The sequence below is a fragment of the Sander vitreus genome, chromosome 21 (assembly GCF_031162955.1).
Source record: "Sander vitreus isolate 19-12246 chromosome 21, sanVit1, whole genome shotgun sequence".
NCBI classification, from domain to species: domain Eukaryota; kingdom Metazoa; phylum Chordata; class Actinopteri; order Perciformes; family Percidae; genus Sander; species Sander vitreus.
In genome coordinates this window covers 14681983-14702562 of record NC_135875.1, presented here as the reverse complement: position 1 = coordinate 14702562, position 20580 = coordinate 14681983, and the positions used below count along the sequence as shown (strand labels likewise).

The 20580-nt window shown below is 40.0% G+C and overlaps 1 protein-coding gene across 1 annotated transcript; it reads right to left on the bottom strand.

Moving 5' to 3' along the window:
- Positions 1-83: 83 nt before the first annotated feature.
- On the bottom strand, positions 84-20379 carry LOC144536182 (myosin-binding protein C, fast-type-like). Its single transcript, XM_078279178.1, has 28 exons — positions 20337-20379; positions 20181-20201; positions 19672-19692; positions 14006-14074; positions 13759-13907; positions 13559-13676; positions 13395-13446; positions 13110-13169; positions 12821-12987; positions 12482-12614; positions 11099-11223; positions 10853-10958; positions 10057-10226; positions 9521-9686; positions 9307-9413; positions 8895-9037; positions 7460-7619; positions 4523-4627; positions 4193-4381; positions 3945-4079; positions 3530-3697; positions 3265-3353; positions 2374-2569; positions 2043-2182; positions 1711-1870; positions 1483-1619; positions 421-607; positions 84-109 (listed from the first exon to the last, which is right to left on the bottom strand). The coding sequence occupies exons 1-28, from the start codon at positions 20377-20379 to the stop codon at positions 84-86; spliced, it is 3342 nt and encodes a 1113-aa protein (XP_078135304.1).
- Between the last annotated feature and the right edge of the window lie 201 nt (positions 20380-20580).

Genomic DNA, 20580 nt, shown 5'->3' with positions numbered 1-20580 from the left:
TATTCACTCTGTGACAGTGTACTTTAAATACTGACATTCACTGTTTGGTTCATATCATTTCACATTCTTTGCTGTTCGGTTTCTCACTTCTTCTCTGGGTCTGCGGCAACTGTGGGATAACAGGGCAGATGATGAGAGTTAGAGTTTGTTGAAATAAGCCCAAATCGAATGGCAAGTCTTTTGTTTTATATCCACATTCAAACAATTAAATTCTGTTGCAGCTGTCATCGTAAAAACACAGTCAGCTTTTAGCTTTGAGTGTGCATCACATAATCAAAACTAACCACCTAATCTGCTGTATTTCAAACAACAAAAGTAACTCATCTTGCACTCAAATTACCAACGCTCCCCCTCCTCCTTCATCCCTCCCCTCCCATCTGCCTCCAACCCTGCAGCCCCTCTCATCCCCTCTGTTCTTACTTCGGATGTCCAGCTTGCACTCCACTTCGTCTTGGCCCAGATCATTGACAGCCACGCAGGAGTATTTGCCTGAGTCAAAGGTGCCTGGCTTGCGAATATTGAGGGTCAGCACTCCCTGGTTGTTCTGCATCAAGAACTTGGGATCCTGACCGATGATCATCCTGTTCTTCATCCAAACGATCTTAGGCTGAGATATGAAAAAGTCAAGTTATTAAATAATCAAGTGCAACATCTAATTGTTAGAGTACAGAAAGTTTTTCTTTTTCTGCAAAGTTGTTTGATATGAAAGGCTGGTAGCAGAGATGGCAAAAGTACTCACTTCCGTACTCAAGTAGAAGTACAGATACTTGTGTTAAAAAATACTCTGGTAAAAGTAGAGGTACTGACTGAACTTCTTTACTCAAGTAAAAGTAACAAAGTACAGGCTTGGAAATTTACTTAAAGTATAAAAGTAAAAGTAGCCTTGCGAATGACAACCATTTTTTATGCAAAGCTACCTGGACCACACACATGTTACTAGAGTGCAAGCTGAGAAACTTCAGTGGACATGGAAAAAAGGCTCTTTATATGCCATTGCCTACATTTTAAATGGTAGTCTGCCAATAGGCCTAAAACATCACATAGATGATTATTGTGACAGAGACTGGGACTGCCGGTTAATAAGATTCTGACTGAGTAGCAAGATATGAATTCAATTGTGATTCTGTGAGAATTCACAGATCCCGTTTCTCTTTTTTAATCTACCTAAAGTAATGAGCCAAAGTAACGAGCCAATTTTGTAAAATGTAAGGGGTAGAAAGTACCGATATTTGTGTTAAAAATGTAAGGAGTAAAAGTAAAAAGACGGCACAAAAATAAATAGTAAAGTAAAAATATCTGAGAAATCTACTTGAGTACAGTAACAAATGTATTTGTACTTCGTTACTTCCCATCTCTGGCTGGTAGATCTGCATACATGTCTCTCTTACTGCAAACTTCAGACTTTAATTTGCTTATGAGAACCGGCAGTGTCAAGCCTCCTATGACTCACGCTTTGCAGCCTATTTTAAAATGCATGTTTACCTTGGGGAAGCCTCTGACGGCACAGCTGATGGCAGTGCTGTAACCGGCCACTGCAGATCTGTCAATCAGGGGCTGAGTAAACTTGGGCACACAGGACATGTCTTTCTCCTTGTAGGGGTTTGATTTGATCTCCAAGCCTATGGAGAAGGGTGGGAGGGTGAGGACGATAGTGTAAAATGAAATCCACTATACTCAAACACATACTGTACTATACACACGTGCACACACCTGTCTTGGCGATGACAGCCGTGTTCTTGCTTACACACGCATCCTCGCTCAGACCACAGATGTTTTCACTGAAGACGCGGAACATGTATTCATTGCCTATGATCAGATCTGAAGCTGTGCAGTTTGTCCGTCTGTTGTGGTCGTAAACAGTGAACCATTCCTGTAGAGAGAAAAATGTGATAATGTTCAATTCAATTGAGCATATAGAAAAAGTGTCTGACACTGTATTCTCAGCATTATTGTTGAGCTGCATGCCCTACAGTACATGCAGCAGACTGTAGGGATGATCTACTGTAGGTTTGAAATGTTACCCCCTCCCCCTGCTCTCTCACCTTAGTCTTCAAGTCTGCCTTCTGGACAGTGTATCCAGTGATGTCACAGTTGCCATCGTCCTTGGGGGGGGCCCACTCCAGTGCTGCATTGAAGCCCCAGACCTCTGTCACCTTCACCTTCAGAGGAGGGCCAGGTTTATCTGAATGGATTAAATGTCAGTGCATTTCAGTTGTGATGAATTTCAGATAGTCCCAGCTGTGTTTCTCTTCAAAGGAATGATTTCTTAAATGAATCGTTCTCACTGAAATGCAGACACTGACGGATAAAGTAACAACGTTTTAGCACAAGTAGACACGGATGTCCCCAGTTGCAGAGACCTGACAACCTTACCAACAATCCTGATGACGATGGTTGCTCTGTCCTCCATGTTCTCGATCTTTAGCACCAGCTCATATGTTCCAGAGTGCTCTCTCTCTGCTTTGCGGATAAAAAGGATGCTGTCCACGTTTGAGTTACGGACGCTGACCATCTGGGGGTCAAGGGGTTGACCATCCTTGTACCAGGTCGCAACAGGGCGAGGTTTACCCTATAAGACACAGAAATTAGCCAGATTTGCTTGTAATCTTTTTTGTAGATATGTGAAATTTACTATTCCAAAATGATTAATGGCACAAAATTAAAAAAAAACTTTTAATTTTAAAGTGGTGGATGATAACTTCTACTGTGTTAAAATACAATACTTGACAGACAAGATCCTAAACAGAAACATAGTCACTGTGTATGTTATAAGCTACTGATTATAAACAGAAAAGAAGAATCAGATTTTCTTTAGACCTTTCAGAATGTTTCTCACTAAAGTTAGCTGGGTGAAAAGGGCACTCCTACAATGATTAATAGTGTTAAAAAATCTATCAAATGTGGCTTTTCTCATTAAAAGAGTACGCCACCAATTTTGCATTCCACTTCAACACTGACTAATGATGGACTGTTAAAAAAATAAATAAATCCATGCACCAGAAACAGAGATATTGCCTTTTTTATTCAATGCAGCTCCCTCTGGAGCCACACAAATGAAACTATTTCACATATGCAGTAGTACTCCCCAACACCTGTAAACAGACTCCCTTCATAGACATTATGCATATATTTTTTATAGTTTAATACCACCATACAGTTTCCCACTGGTATTTTTTTATTATCATATATTTTAGTACATATTAACACAGGCTTTAATGCAAAATATGGAACCAATTCAAAACCTTAGCAGAGGTTATTTCTAACCTGGAAGGGGATGGTCAGGTTGATCTTTTCTCCTACTTTCCTGATGTACTTTGTTCTCAGATCGCGAGGGAGGCGGATCTTAGGATGCTCTAAAGCAGGAAAAGACATCTTATTAAAATACACAGTAGTGTACTTTACTAATAGTATTAAGTATCTGTCTATATTAACCATAACAAGTACTAAAAATGCTATAACTGAATATGAGATATAATCTATAAAATATGTTTACAAGTACTCTTTGACTCGTGTATCCTGACTGACTCACCCATGATCTCACGGATGGTGACGGATTGTCCCAGCAAAGCTGGAGGACTGCGTCCAGCGATGTTTACTGCTGCCACCCTAAAGTTGATTTTTTCCCCCACTGGAAGGCCACGCACCACAAATCCCTGCCTCTCACAAAGTTCCTGGTTTGCCACCACCCACTCAGTGTCTGGAATTAAAGAGAATTACATGCAGTAGATCACAGTGAGTGGGATTTAAATCTGATTACTTTTCATGCTTTTGTTCTATCACACTCACATCTATTCATTGTGATAGTATAATATATATATTCATTCTCTTCTTGGGTCTATGACCTGTGCCATTTAAAACTAACCAAAAAGTTGCAATTTGATTTGAGAATGTTGTTCAATTCTCCATATGTGTATGAATGTAAACAAAATGTTTGGTATCATCACCTCCTTCCTTGCAGTATTCAATAACATAGCCATCCAGGCCCCCAGCTCCAATCTTCTCTGGGGCGAGCCACTTCAGGGAGCATGTGCTGTCTGTCACATCATGCACTGACAGACGTATTGGCTCACTAGTTGGGGCTGAGGGTGACAGAAAGAGAGACTCAAGAGAATCACTGGGTTGACTGAAGATGGGTGGACACACAAATGGAGGAAGCTGAGAAAGATGGAGTAAAGATGGCTGCGATACGTACCAATTGGCATGAAGGGTTTGGAGCTGATACTTGGGGGAGACATGCCAATGCTGTTGATGGCAAACACCCTCATCTCATACATAACACCTTCAATCATCCTCTTAGCCTCATATGTAGTCGATTCATAAACATCAAAGTTGAGTTTTGTCCATCTGGAGGAGCCTTTCTTCTTCCTCTCCATGAGATAACCTGATGAAGGAGAAACAGAGAAACCATAAAACACAGGCAGAATAATAATTTAAGACACACAGAAACCCAAGAAATGTAATTAAAATTCCATATGCAGAGCCCATTAAATATGAACAGGCGAAGACAAAATCCATCCTTTACCTTTGAGTGGTGCACCGCCATCAAACTTGGGAGTGTCCCAAACGATGCTGGCGCAGTCCTCTCCCACGGATGTGCATCTGATATTCTCAGGGGGGTCAGGCACATCTAAAATATGATTACAGTTAGTTTTAACGTACATCTGAAAAGCTTAAAATTAAAAACACAAATACAAAAGCTACAACACAACCACAAAAGACACAACACATACACAAAAGATACAACACAAACACAAAAGCTAAAACACAAACGCAAAAGTTACAACACAAACGCAAAAGCTACAACACAAACGCAAACGCCACAACACAAATGCAAAAGCCACAACACAAATGCAAAAGCCACAACACAAATGCAAACGCTACAACACGAATACAGAAGCGACAACGGAAGTGAGCGTGTTGTTGACAAACGGAGCCTGCGAATGAGCAGGAGGAAAGTTCTTGTATGTTTGAGAAGTATGTGAAACATGGTCCTTGCTAATTATGATTACTGGCGTTACATGATTGTATCAAATAAGCAATATTGTTCAATATCTTTTTTATTTTCATATGTATGTACTCTGCCATTTAGGCTACGAAGCTACAGCTATAATGTTATCTAAATGGCGCCCAGCGTCTTTTACAGTTTTGTCCAACTGCTAACACACTAAAATGACATGCATAGCACAATTATTTAAACTGACACACAGAGAGCAAAAGCTCTTCTCAAGTATCCAAAAGTCTAAACACATTTTCTGCTTTACACACATTTTGCAATTCAAAATGGCACTTTTTAAATGCACTGAACACGGTTCTCTGCATAAGACACAACAATCTGACATAAAGTCACATGTTTGCCATTTCAAAACACTGCCATTCAAAATGACACTACATGAGCTAATTGGCCAACATATGTGCCACCTGGCCAAACACCTCAATGCTTAATTGTTACCACTTCAATCAGGAAGTAAGCACTATGAAAAGACCACAGGTGAGCACCTTTTATTTTTATTTTTTTCAACATTTCTGCACATTTTTTCTGCAATTTTCTTTTTCAGTTTACTGTTTTTTGTGAGCATATTTTTGTTCAGTCTAATGTAAATATATCTGCTGTGCATATGTTGCACTGACTTGTTTGGTGAAAACTAAAAGAATAAATGTTTCATCTGTGTGTATCTGCAAATATTTCTGTGCATGTGAACAATCTTGTGAAGAAAATTGAAGAATTTTCTTCAATTTGAACTATTTTAGTATTATGGCAAAGCATACTAAAGATGAGAGTGCTTTTCATTATGCCCAGCAGTATGTAGTTAGTTAGACAAACATCTGGTAATATGAATGAAGTGTGTGCCATTTGGTGCAAAGGTTTGATTTTGATAATGCTATATGTAGTTTTGGTTGCAGTGCTTCATTTTGCAAGATATATGAGGTATTTTGCAGTTTGGGTGTGTGGTTTTGTGAATTGTGTTAAATATTTTGATAAAACCAGCCTAGTTTGCAAAATTGTGTTTTAGCAATTGGAAAAAATTGTATCGCGTGAGTGCTACGTTTCCAGTTTTTTCCAATTGCTAAAACACAATTTTGCAAACTAGGCTGGTTTTATAAAAACAAAAGTGTTTTATACAATTGAAAACTGAGTGAAAGGCTGAGAAATAGCTTATGGTTTTGGAGATTTGCTGTGTAATTTTGCACTTTGAGTGAGAGGTTTCAAAAATCGTGTGACATGAAAAGATTTTGTGTGTAAGCATTTGAAAAAAACTGTAAGATTGTCTAAGCTACTGGATCCTAAAATTTCCTTCGGGATGAATAAAGTATCTGTCTATCTATCTGTCTGTCTGTCTGTGTAAAAAAAAATGTGTATAAAGCAGAAAATGTGTTTAGACTTTTGGAGACTTGAGAAGAGGTTTTGCTCTCTGTGTGTCAGTTTAAATAATTCATTAGTCATCATTCACATCATTCAGTCATTTTAGTGTGTTAGCAATTGGAAAAAACTGTAAAGTCTATAGCTTGTCACATTTAGTGAAGCTGTTTAAATCACACAAATATATATCCCACTGTTACATGCTTGTAACTTGTTAACCGTATCTGTCTGGTTATTGATCAGCTCCCAGTGGCAAATTCCCTCAGTATGGTTGGTTTGGAAAGTGTGTGTGTGTGTGTGTGTGGTTATGGTTACGGTAAACAGATGTTTAAAGTGAATGCTAATTGTGTTACTCTCAATATGCTGCCTATTACAGTGTTAGGGGCGTAATATGTCATATATACACACGTACACTTTCTACGTTCACGGTCATACACGATTGGTCAGAATGAAATAAACCCCGAATTTTAACCATGACCTTGCGTCATGCTTACTACTGGAAAATAAAATAAGTAAATAAATAGAATTCTGACTGTGGACTCTTGTGTTTACACTGTATTTAAAGCCATGTAAAAGGGTTTGTTCATAGACTGTATATTACCATTTCCATGTCCTCAGTCTTACCCTACAAATAGGCAGGCACACACACACGCACACGCCCCCGCCCACGCACACACACACACACACACACACACACACACACACACACACACACACACACACACACACACACTTTCCTTCGTAGCCTAAATGGCAGAGTACATACATATGAAAACAAAGATATTGAACAACATTGCTTATTTGTGACAATAATGTAGCGACAGTAATCATAATTAGCAAGGAACCATGTTTCACATACTTCTCAAACATATAAGAACTTTCCTCCTGCTCCGTTTGTCAACAACACGCTCACTTCCATTGTCACTCACTTCCGTTGTTGCTTTTGTGTTTGTGTTGTGGCTTTTGTATTTGTGTTGAACCGTCTCGACCACTGTATAAAATACATATGAACTATTTGAAAACTTGTGAATTGTAAACCACATCATACCAAATCACAGCACGTCAGTTACTACCGGTTGACGTTATAAGATCTTCACTTACCCACAATCTTCACAAACAGCATAGCCTTGTCCTCTCCGGCAGGGTTGGTAACACAGATGGTGTAGTTGCCCTCATCCTCCCTCTCTGCCCCCTCTATGACGAAGCAGCTCAGATCTTTCCTGGCCTCCACCCTTATGCGCCCTTCAGATTCTGTAATTGGCTAACAAACAGCAAACTAATTTCAGCGTCTAAGTGCCGTGTATGGTAACTTGCACTGGTATTTCAAAGTAGTGCTGAAGATGCAATTCACAATTCCATCTTGAGGAAACATCTGAGTCAAGCACACCTAACTAAATGAGTCAAGGGTGATTAAGACCGACATTTATTTTCATAAAATGTGGGTGGCGTTAAACGTGACACTAAAATGCACATAATACAGCTTTCTTTAGTCAGGGCTGTGCAAAGACTCTCTGAAGTGGACCCTAAAGGCTGATTTATACTTCTGCGTAAAATCTACGTCGTTGCTACACACGTAGGTACGTGAAGACACAAACCTACGCTGGACCCTACGCCGTAGCCTGACGTGCACCTCTCACATAATGCAACTACACGTCGCAGCTACGCACGTCGCTCGGCTGTTGCTTGGAAGCGTTGCATTTCCCCCGACTCATTTCCTGGTTCTCCTTCTTCATAAACAACATGAAATCAAGGAGAGGGTTAACTTTTCCTGCTACAGATTTCCCACCGTGGTCAGAAAGAACTTTTTTGACTTTTTTTCTCTCACTATGACTCTAGAGTCTGTACTCGCCGAACTATCTCACTGATCCCTCGCTCTACCACACACTCCCCACACACACACATAGCTTGACGCACACACCAGCGCACAAGTATAAACATCAGGCCACTTACTACGGAGAAAGCTATGCGTGGAGCCTCCACAGAACCATAAAACAGCCTTAAAGCTACCCCAGAGCGGCACACAGGCTAACCAGAGAGACTATGGGGCAAATCACAGAGACGTTTGGGCTGATCAGAAGCGCATTTATGGGCCATTTGAGTTGACCAGAGGGAGACTTTGGCAGCACTTTGGCTTACCAGTGGTCTCTAAAGCCCTATACCAATGTGACATTGTGGCAAAATAAGAAGCATGCGTTGTCCCACTAGGACACAGACATACCCTGTTTCCAAAAAAAAGGCACTTTGGTACTCAGACCATAAACATCAGTCTGTGTTTGCACCCCTGTGCCCCTAACTGCCTGTGGGCACATACATTCACATTGGTTGGGTCAAATCTAAACAGAAGAGCAGTTTTGTTTGCTGGTGAGGTAGCATTTAAATGAAGCCCAGTGGAAGAGACAAAGAGGGAGAGGAGATAGTGAGCGCAGAATAAAAAAACAGGCCATACTGCACAAAGAGGTTCACCTTCCAATATCATGGATGCCAGGGTGATTAATAAATACTGTAAGTGGTCATTTTTTTCTTGTGACATCCTTACTTGATCTCCTTTCGACCAGACACAGGTAGGTGCTGGCTCTCCTGTGATCTCCACATCCAGACGGAGCTTGTTGCCTGCCACCACAATGATGGTATTTTGGGAGACCATGTTTCCACTGGTGTCCAGGTGGATCTTTGGAGGATCTGGTTAATGAACAACAAACAAAAAGAGAGAGAGAGAGAGATAGAGAGAGAGAGAGTGTGTTTGTGAAAGTGGGTTTGGGATATGAAGATTAAAAAGAGTTTTGAAGTATTTGTAAACTGAGACCATTTAGGCTCCCTACCTTGTCTGGGCACATAGTCGATCTTAATTTCTATTGTAAGAGAAAAAAAAAAAGTTAGCATTAATATGTAGGCTGCTAATGATTGATACATCCACAATAGCACCTTTGTAATCATTCTTTCTTTCTCACCCAAGAAGTTGAGTTTGGCAGAAAGTGACAGAGCGTATCCATCAGGAATAAATGTGTAGTCTCCCGCATCCTCTGGCTTCACATCATCAATCATCAGCCGATGAAACCTAAAACAAGCAACAGAAAACATTTTTAATAAACACAGGATGTGTTTGATCCTCAGTTATGACAAATATTCTAAAATGCTTTTGAAACTATTCATATGTCATTGTACCTTCCAATGTGAGTCATTTTAATGCGTTCGCTTGGCAAGACCTCCACTCCGTCTTTGAACCACTTTCCTGTGACCTTGTCATCAGACACCTCACACTTGAACATAGCCTGGTCTGTTGCCCTGACTGTCAGATCAGCAATGTCCTGCAACACCTCCAGCTGTTTTTCTAAATAAGACATTGGAAACCACAAGAGAACAATTCAGGCAGGAGAGAAGAGCGTGTGAAGGTAAGGGGGGAGGGGGAGGATAAGGTTCATGATGGCAACGTCTTGACACCCACTGCCATGAGTTGTTAGCTTGTTTGTAAAGACAGGCGTTAAGCCCTTGGGCCAGCAGTTATATTCATCTGCATCCTCAGCACTGCATTTAAATGACAGAAAACCAGATTAAATATAGTAAAGCTCTATAAAATAAAGTGTGCACACTGATTCTTTTTAACAAACTAAAATAAACTACTTAACAGTTATTAGTTTTTAGTTTCAAATGTTTAATAAACTTTGCAATAAAAATTGGTATATAATATTTCCCAGTGGTACCTTCCACCTCCAGCTCTCCTTTGGTATGCCCCCCATTTGTCCAACAATGGTACATTCCAATGTCATCCAGTGTAGCCTCTTGGATGATAAGCGTGTGCTTCCTTCCATCCTTCTTGAAGCGATACTTTGTGGATTCTTTGTCTCTGTGAAGCTCAATATCCTCAAAGAACCTGGAAATGAATAAAAAAATGAGCACATCTCTTTGAAACACGTCCCTGCTAAATGTTTAATACTAAATAGTAACAGTGAGCAGGAGTCTGATGTCAATTAACAGGACGTACTGTGATGTTGCCACCATTCAGTGGCTGCTAAAACATTGCTTTGGAAAATATTAATGGGCTTTGCATTCATCAATGGGAACTTGAAAAGAAATGACCATAACGTGTAAGGTTCAGAACTTAAAGAGTCGTCCAAATGACGTAAATATTGCCGCTGTTTTTTTGACATTGCAATAGAAACAATATAGAAAAATATATATACGATAAACATTTTTATATCGTTTTGACAATACATATCATCATACCACACGCACGTACGCACTCACGCACCCACCCACGCACACACACACACACACACACACACACACACACACACACACACACACACACACACACACACACACACACACACACACACACACACACCTTGACATCTTACATCACCTTTGTGCTTTCCCCCCCGTTTTTTATGATGGTGAATGGACGAAGGCTGTTAGAATCTGTCTGGACTTAAAGCCTAAAGTTGTTCCAAGCTTGATTGAGCCTACAGTATATTGGTAAATTACAGATATACTGACCACATGACATTGGCGCCCTCTTCCGACACCTCAACCTCAAACTCCACTCTCTCTCCAACGACAACGTGATAGTCATCCATCAGCTTGGTGATGGTCACAGGGGGCTCTGGGCAGAGCGGAGAGGGGTGTGAAAATTTATAAATTCAGCAGAAACTCAATGTTAATGCTATATGGTTTACAAATTCACATGAATTATGTCAGATTTTTTACTGCTGATAAACTGTCAAAAAAGAAAAGATGCTGCACCTTTGACAAACACCTCTGTGAAACACTTGTCCTCGCCAACCACACACTCATAGGCAGCATCATCAGCCAGGCTCACCCTATTGATGGTAAGTGTTCTGACATTCCCATTTGACTCGATGATATACCTTAAAAAGTGACAAAAAGTTTAAAGTTTTACTTTAGCATTGGCAAGTTTGAGTACAAATGTCTTCAAATAATCACGATAAAAACATTAGTCTAATTTAGGTTTTATTTCAAATGTAACATATGTGATGTTGCCAATTACTTTTAAAGACTGGATTTTTGTTAAGCAAACCCAGTTTATGCATTCTCAACTGAGCTATAGATTTTTCTCACATTACGTAAGACCTTCAAACTTATGTAGACGGTGGACACTAGGACCCAGGCACAATTTGGCCAATCAAGGTGAGAGCATCTAAAACTTTAAGAGGCTCATGAGGCACAGGTATGTCAGCCTCATTCCTTCTCCTGTGAGGACCCCTGTGCACATGCTTCCTTGGTAAGCCAAATAAACTTTGTGTTTTTATTAAGCATTATGTTATCGTTAGGGTAATGTATGGGTGCAAATGCACCCTGAGGGATTGTATGTTTATGGAAATATTGAACTTGTTGAATTTTTATTACAAAAGAAGTGAATTACTAATGTGGGTCTGCCAACAATTGATTGTTTCGTTTGTAAATGGTCATAACAGTCCAGGAATAGTGGCAGTGGCAAGGTGCGATAATGTCTCTAATATTAAACTTTGTTTTACTGAAGTTGGACTGAAATGAACATGTGATGTGTTCAATTCACAGACAATGTGCTGGTTGCCGTTTACTTCACACTTATTTTACATTGTTTTACTCATGTTTTATTAGTGTTAGTAATTTCCAATTGAATATGGTTTTTGACTACTTATTTGATTATTTTATGAACCTGATTTCTTATTGTACTAAACCAGCCTGTTGTGGCTCTTTGACCAACACCGACGGTTGGCTTTGTTATTGAAGTTCACCTGTATTCATATCAAGACTTAATCAGTGTCACACTTAGAAAAGAGAGGTGCTTTTTTGCATTGGTTTAGGCATGAGATGTCTCGGCGGTGAGACTCACTTAACCCTCTTTGAGGCTCCCTATGACCGCCTAAAAATAAATGGTGTTGATGGCAGCATCGTTTCTGAGGATGACTTTTGTGTCACAGATATTTTTAGCATGGTATTTTTAAAACACTGCCCATTAAGTCCATCGAAGCTTGAATGATTAATGTGATACAGCCTAATGCTACAGTCTAATTAAGCAAATGTCTTTCATGGCGCTTAGCACGGTGAAAAAAAGATGCTAAAAACGTTCTCCTTGAACTAACGATAATTGATGTGTATATGCTTATGCTTTGAAGCATGTACTTGGCTGAGGGTTTGATCTCCTGGCCATTCTTCAACCATTTGACCTGGGTGTCGGGATCGACCACCTCACACCTCAGGACAATCTTCTTGCCCTTTTCCACCGAGTAGCAAGACTCGAGCCTCTTCAGGAAAGCTGGGGTTACATGCAGAAAGGGGAAAAAATAAAGAATTATCATCTTAACAGCTCACAAACACCTCCCTTCTCTTATTTCTATTTCTGTATTTCATGGTGCTTTTCCTTACCAACTTCCTTCCCCTGCTCTCCTTCCCTCTCCACCTCCCCTGAGGTTAAATCTCTCTTTCCTTCCCTCCCTTCCCCTCTTGCTTGACGTGACTTACCCTCGCTATGCTTGGGCTCGACGACCTTCATCTTTTTCAGACGTTTTAGCATGCCCCTCAGGTCAGTGATGCCATACTCAAAGGCGATTTTCTCATACTCGCTTGGATGGGCATTCTTAAGCAATTCCCACACGTCGATCTCTGGTTCCTCTTTTACTTTCTTCTTCCTGTCGGTCGAGGAAAACAGATATATACATGTAATTGGGACTGAAGAAGCCCCCCTTTTTAAGGAAACAATCATACTGTGAGCCTAATAGTTTTGCAAACTAAATAATGCTGGGCTCCTCACTTCTTAGTGGCTTTCAGCAAAGCGCTGAAATCCAGCTCTCCCTCGTCCTCGCCAGCACCCCTGTGTGTATGGAAACAGAGATACAGTATGCAAAGAATACCATGTAACCAAGATCAGGTATACCCTCTTATATGGCATATTCAATTTACTATACTGTCATATACCACCTGTGCTGAAAGACACACACACTATAAATAAATAAACTTTTTTTCCCTCTTGTGTATTCTCACACATGCACACATAAACTACTGATACAGGCTGAAATGCAAACCCCAGTACCCTTACGTTCTCTTGAAGGCAGACAAAATATCTGCCTGCTGCTCCTCCTGCTGTGCAGCTGTAACGAGATAAGTTGCAGAGAACGCACATTAGGGCTGGATCAGCTCAAAAACAGCAGCATGTATGGAAACTGAGGCAGCCTCAGCAGGCCAGTGTCCGTTTTCACTCACCCTCGACAGAGATCTCAAAGGTGGAGCTGTCACACTTGTCTTTTGCCGTTACCTCGCACCTGTAGCCCCCAGCATCTCCAGCGACCACTTTGATGATCTTCATTTCATAAGTATAGATCTTTGGGACAGGGGGGGGAAATATGACTTGATACTTCTTAGTTAGTTTAGAAGGAAGAGGATCAGATCTGTTAAACACACACCTTAGTATTCCTGTCATAAGTTTCCTTGAACTGCATATGTTTCCCAGCCTTGCTTCCAAGGTCCATCCACTTTCCCTTCAGCCATTTCATGGTGGGTTTTCTTGTCAGGGTGGTGGAGTCGACCCTGGCCATGAGAGTGACATCCGCTCCTGCCATGCACCGACAGCAATTAATTCATATAACATAATCAGGTTATACATTATGGATTGCTACTGTTTCCTGTCGCCAATACATTTGCGTTTCTAACCTGCAACAGCAAGTACATTCTCTGGTGGCTTCTCGACGAAGAGCCCAGTAAGCTCAGTGTTGCCTTGCTCTGAAAAGAGAGAAGGAATTAGTTTGCTTACTCTTGCAGTTTTTAACCCTTGTGTTGACTTCGGGTCACATTGACCCATTTTAAATTTTTGTTTTATATCGTTTTAGAAAAATTTAAAACGTTGGAAAAAGCAAAAACAAGGCGTCAAAAACGTCAAAAAAAAGAAGTGTTTTTTTTCAAGGTTGAAAGGAAGACAACACAAGGGTTAAATCAATTTTGATGGATTCAGCTAACTCAAGCACTGAAAAAAAACAGCATACGAGAGCCCTTAAAATAGCATTGGCAACTACCGCAGTGTGCAGCAAACCAAAATGCACAAGGACACAGTAAAATGCTTGGACATTTTTACGAACAACCATGAAAGATTGTAAATCACACAGACTGCACATACAGTATATATGAAACACATAAAATACTAAATAAACGAACCACATTTGTTTAAAAGTACTAAAAGAGGAAGTATGACAAGTAAATACTTTCTGAAAACAACATACTAACATAAAAAAACAATGTTGCATATACAGTACTTGCTTAGCTCTAGCTGTGAGGTATCATTACCAGATGTCAATCAAATCAAACATTTGCATTTTTTAAAGCTATATTAGAACCACTTATCAAAACACTTATCAAGAAACTATCAAAAGTTGTATCATTGCAGAGTTTGCTTCTTCAATTATATTTATGGTGTTTTTTGCTTATTGCAGATGTAAATATCATATAGTTGTATTATTGATTTAAAGAGAAATCATGTTCTGGCAAATTTTCTGTGTTACTGTTTTGTGGTTTGTCAAAGGTTAAAAAACCTTTTGCATAAAAGTAAAGGACAAATGTATTGATAAAGAGTTACTGTGCTGTACTTTATGGCCATTTTCCCAATCATAACAGAAAAGTATTTCTTTTTTTATTATTTGTTATCCTGTATGTACAGTAGCTAAAATAATTACAGCAAATAAGACATTAAACATATATAGTGCTTCAGAACTTATGTCCACAACTCCAAATACATACAAGGACAAGAGATAAATGTGGGTGTTTCAAGTATTCAGGCAAGCAGAAATTCCAGTGACACATAATCTCTTCAGCAAAGTATCTCAACCAATTAGAAGGTCCAGAATGTGTTAATGAACCCTGACTGAGCTAAGTATAAATCTTCTAGAAAGTGCACCTGTTGACCTCCATACATCAGCACATTCTACCCATATCAAAGACTTAGCATTCAAGGTGCAAATCAGTTAACAATGCATAGTTGGTATTAACATTAGCATCTATATATACAGTGCAAGTCCCTACTTGGTTTTATATACCCAAAATCCCTTGGTTTATACGTTGAAGTCTTCATTTGGCATGATATGTGACTAAGACATAACAACACATGGGATGCATACATCTGCATTTCATAACATTACATTTGCATGCAGTAGATAGTAGTCAAATTCCTGCACTGTGCCTTACCCTCCTCTGCTGATTTTGCTTCAGCTGGTAAAATCAAATTGACATATGGAAGTATAACAATTTGTGGTTATACTGTACCATAAGTCAGTGTAAACTCTTAAGGTCAAACAAGTGCAAGTGAGCAGCAATTACACAATTATTATGTAGAATTATTACATTAATACACACAGGGAAATGCAATTAAAACAGAATCAAGATTGTGACTGTTATCAATCAAAACAGAAAGTAATCAAATGTGTTAATTACTGCATGTTTAATCACCAAACTTGTGATAAACTGAAATCACCATGGTTACTTCTTTTGGACTGATATTGCCAAGCTGCTTGTCACAAAGGAGGCAATTACTTTACCCCATACAGAGCATGTGAATCCAGGCCGCCTTAATAAACCATTGAAGTTTGACTTAAAAGATATTTCGTTTAGGACATTGACGTGTTATGAATATAATAATTTTATCTAAGTTTGGCGCATTTCCAACTCAAGATACCCTAAGACTAATACAACTGTACACACACACACACACACACACACACACACACACACACACACACACACACACACAACCCCACCCGACCCCAATGGGTATCATATGGTTTTAAACGGCCTTGGTCAGCGTTGGAATGTTAAGCACTTCCCACACAGAAATTCCACTCTAATAGACACACTGACGGCATACACAGAGTGACTCCGGAGTCAGGACTTTGGGGTCAAACAAAGGGTAGGCATGAAAAATCAAACCACCACCGTGTGTGTGTGTGTGTGTGTGTGTGTGTGTGTGTGTGTGTGCGCGCGCGCGCTAGGGCTGTCAAAATAACGTTAAGAACTGCTTGTTTATTGCTAAGGCCATATGTTCAAAATTAAATGATTTAATAATAATGTATAACAATAACTTATTTCACTAGTAAATTGCTGTTGAACGACAAAAACAACCACCAGATGGGAAAAAGACATTTACAATAACTTCAAATGCACCACGAGGTTGTAGTTTACCAATTTCATTAAACGCACCGTCTGTGTTGTTTTTCCGATGGCAGCTGCAGATTGTTAGCCTGGATGCCAGCTGAATTTAGCTCCACCCACAACATTCGAGGTCGGGAAGTTCTGCCCCATAATCACAGCCCAATGGAGCGGTTTCAGACTCACATTCTGACTAGAATCTGAGTATTACATTGTTACATACCGGTGTTGAATCCTCTACAGTAAAACAGTCAAACTTTACACCGTTTAGCGTTAGCTGTCAGCATTTTAACCGTGTTTAATCCAGCTACTAGCGGTAGGCTAACGTTAGCTGCTGTCGAGTATAGTGTTAACTAGCTTCACGTGCAGCGGTGTTTGTGTTGCCTGTATCATCTGTTTCAGAGCATCAAAGAGAAGCGCAGACATATCAGTGGCACAAGATTTCGGTAGCCAGGGTTGGCAGGAAGAAGATTTTTACAAGTACATGTTCCAATTAATGATCCAGGCAGAACATTCTCGTCTCCCTCCTTAATTTTACAGTCGAATGGTGGCTAGAACGGCTCCGGGTCAAATGTCAATATGGAATGGATTAATCTGCGTTATTTTTTTTAACATGTTATTTTTTTCTCAGATTAATTAATCAAAATTAACGCATTATTTTGACAGCCCTATATATATATATATATATATATATAATGATTCTTTGTCATTCAAATTATATCCCAAGATAACTCAATAATTTCATAAACTAAGGTAAATGGCAGATTACACTCTGTATACTGTAAGCATGTTCCCATGGATAAATTTGTATATGGATCGCCTTGCATCTACACTAGGCTGAGTTGTGACCAAAGAAAAGTTTCCCTCAGCTGCTGTCCTTGGATTAGGCCTAGCGTGCTAGCCATGCTAACAACCTGCTAATAATTTGAATTCAATCACTTCACCATGACAAGTTAGCATTTTGCTAAACCTAGTTTGCCCAAGGGAAACAGCAAGTGATCACACTGTGGGAGGCACATGGCTGATAGTGACAACCACAAGGTGTTTCATTTGTGCACAGTCTGCACTTGCTGAGCCCTTTTACTTCTTTGTTTCATGCTCCAGTTTCCCTATAATCATGCTATGCCAAAGTGATTGTCTTTTCTTTCCACTATATGTGCCATAGCTTATGCTGAGCTGTGCCTGGAACATCTCTGTCTGGAACAAATTAGATACATTTCTTCACTTGAGCAACCGATGCTACTGTACTGCAGGAGGAACTTGTGGAGTCCAACATTTAGAGATGGGCATTCATGAGAGGCAAGAAGGACGATGAGATGTGCACCCATAAATGCTAAGAAGAGATGTGAAGAAGCTTCCCAGAAATATTACATTCCACATTCTAATAATTTATGAATGTGACATCCATGGTAGTGACCTCATCCTGGCTGCTTGACCTCTTTCTTCGCTCAGCACGTCTCCAGTCAACCTCCCCGAGATACAGTAGAAGTCTGGTTACGAGGACACAAAGCAGCCACACCACTTTTGGTGGAATCTGTCAACTGTGACTACCCACCACTCATCTGCATAGCCCCATGCACTTTACACAAGTCTTGCTACACTGGCCAAATAGCCTAAGAAGAAAGTAGCCATGATGTACAATTTGGCTATCCTCCTGGCCTACCAGGCTATGTGGTAAAGTCACCATAGAGACCTATAGAGCTAAGGAATGCTATAGACTTCTCCGCAACATGTGATAATATGCACTCTACAGAAGATTGTGGACTTCTCCGTTGCCACTACCGCTGCTGATAAAGGTGTCCAAGTGGGGAAATAATAGTTAATGTCAGTGTTTCCCATCAGGCTTAGCAGGTACAGCACATTTCACATATATTTTGAAGGGCACCACAAGGATTTAGCAGCCTAACTCCATCCAATCTACCCCTGATCAGTCCAGATAGAGCTGACGTCCAATGCATCGCTCTGGGAGCTGTGACCCTGAAAGACCATTGCAGACAGGGAAAGCTCTTGAATTTCGCGTGTAAAACCTAACCTATGATAACTTGGATGACCTCACTGGTTGAGCTCTCCTTGCAGTTTCCTAGTACAGCCCAATGTTAATAAAAGTGTCGTCTAATCAGATGTCACTTGGTATGTTAGCAGCGACAGCTGCCATTGTTTCACGATGACTGTTACACATATAGCACAGCTGTGTTCCCACTCATTATTTGAGTTGCCAGAGGGACAGAGGTAAAAGAGAGCTGGTATCATAGCTCACAGATGGGATGGGATTGGCAGCACTCTTCACATAAGAAACAAATTCTAAATTGCTGAAAGAACATAAACAGAATAATTTGCCAGTGAGGTGTACCAGCAGTAGAGGACTCAGGTGAATGAGACAAGGATAGCATCACACACTAAACTGCAAATGAGTGCACTTTAGTCAGCTCTTTTTTCCTCTTTGACACTTCCAAGGATCTGGTGAGTTGTAGGCCTGAGGTGTGACTTATTCTGAGAGTAAATACTACAGATCTGCAAGAAGCTGCAAGCCCTGATGGGGATTTTTACCAGAGACTTTCATGGGATCTGTAAGATATGAGTAATGAAGCAAGTGGAGCCACCCTGCACACTTATAGTACATTTAGGGTTTGGCTAGCAGCTCTGTGGCAAACCACAGCAGAGAGAGTTCTTTAAACAATACAACTTGTCTTTATGTTTGGTAATAGTAAGTCAACAGTTAGAAGGGAATGTAAATGTTGTCTACAAGCAAAGTACAGTAAGAACCGTGTTTTAAGAAAAACCGAAAGGCTTACATACAACTATGGAAAAATCCTCATTCTCATCTCGTCACATATGGGTCATATGGTCAGGACCCCTTGGTGTCACGTTTTCAACGCTCTGGGTAACTCTTTGGCATAATTTTTCATTGGCAGGTATGGTTAGGTTTAGGAAAAGATTGTGGTTTGTTAACGTAGTTATGTACATTATGTATTTCATGCTGTAATTTCAGTCCAAATCGAAGTAGTCAAAAGATTTCAACTAATAACCTAGACCTATGTCCACTTAACACTTCATATATTATGTGGCATCTCGACTAGCACATAATACCAAAACTATACACAATGTTATAAACACTCAAACCATACTTTTAGAAGGGCAAAAGTAAATTATTAACGAACACGTCACTATAAACATTGCTCTTTCCTTACCATCCCCATCAGCTTCTGAATCTGCTGCAGACAAGGAAGCAAATGTAACTGAAAAAAGCAGCTAGGAAGCAAATGCTTGATGTTGCACAAGTGATGATGTACAGTTGCAGCGGAGACCAATAAACCAACAGAAGCACCATGCATAATTACATTTCAATTAAAAATAGTTTATAGTAGTAATAGTGTTTTCCTTGACATACATACAACACTGTACCTGGAAATACAACAGCACATTACAAAACTGACCATGTTGCACAAACTGTAAAACCAATCCAAGGTTTAGTTAGGTTTAGTGTGTGTGTGTGTGTGTGTGTGTGTGTGTGTGTGTCTTTTAGGGTGTTCATAAATACATAACGAAACATGAAAGATCTTTGGGAGAAAAAAAAAACATACAACAGTCATGCAGATACTGTAATTTCCACACAGAGTAGCACATGTATGCACTTATATGTGAATACATTAGGGATTATCTAGACGGCCATATTAAAATGTATAGGATTCTTCCTTACCTCCATCTGTGGGGGGTGCATCTAAGGAAAATGAATTAAAATTAGCTCCCAATATATAGTTTTATAATGATTCACTGTGTGTAGTCATAATTGAGGAATCTGAGGAGAAACTTAATGGAAAGTGTGTATTATTCCCTGATGCTAAGAGGTGCCTACCATCTCTCTCTGGCTGTGCGTCCGCTGGGCAAATAAAAATCATGGTTAAGTGATTGGAAACAGGAAGACGATGTGACCTGGACAACGTTCAATTGATAACACTCGGGACAAACTCAACCAATATACATAGACAGAGAACACTTGCTCACACTTCACATGCCTGCAGTGAAATGTAACCCAAAGATCATTGTGAGAGTTAACAGATGTGGAAAATGCATCCAGTTGCAGTCAGTCAGTATAGCCT

What these genes read in the sequence shown, in the direction of transcription:
- LOC144536182 (XM_078279178.1), bottom strand. Translation starts at nt 20,379, where the DNA reads ATGATTTTTATTTGCCCAGCGGACGCACAGCCAGAGAGAGATG. An exon ending in TTGCTGAAAGCCACTAAGAA is followed by an intron (nt 12,988 to 13,109) that starts GTGAGGAGCCCA and finishes CTCGACCGACAG; the next exon opens with GAAGAAGAAAGTAAAAGAGG. An exon ending in AGGAGAGCTGGAGGTGGAAG is followed by an intron (nt 9,687 to 10,056) that starts GTACCACTGGGA and finishes TGTCTTATTTAG; the next exon opens with AAAAACAGCTGGAGGTGTTG.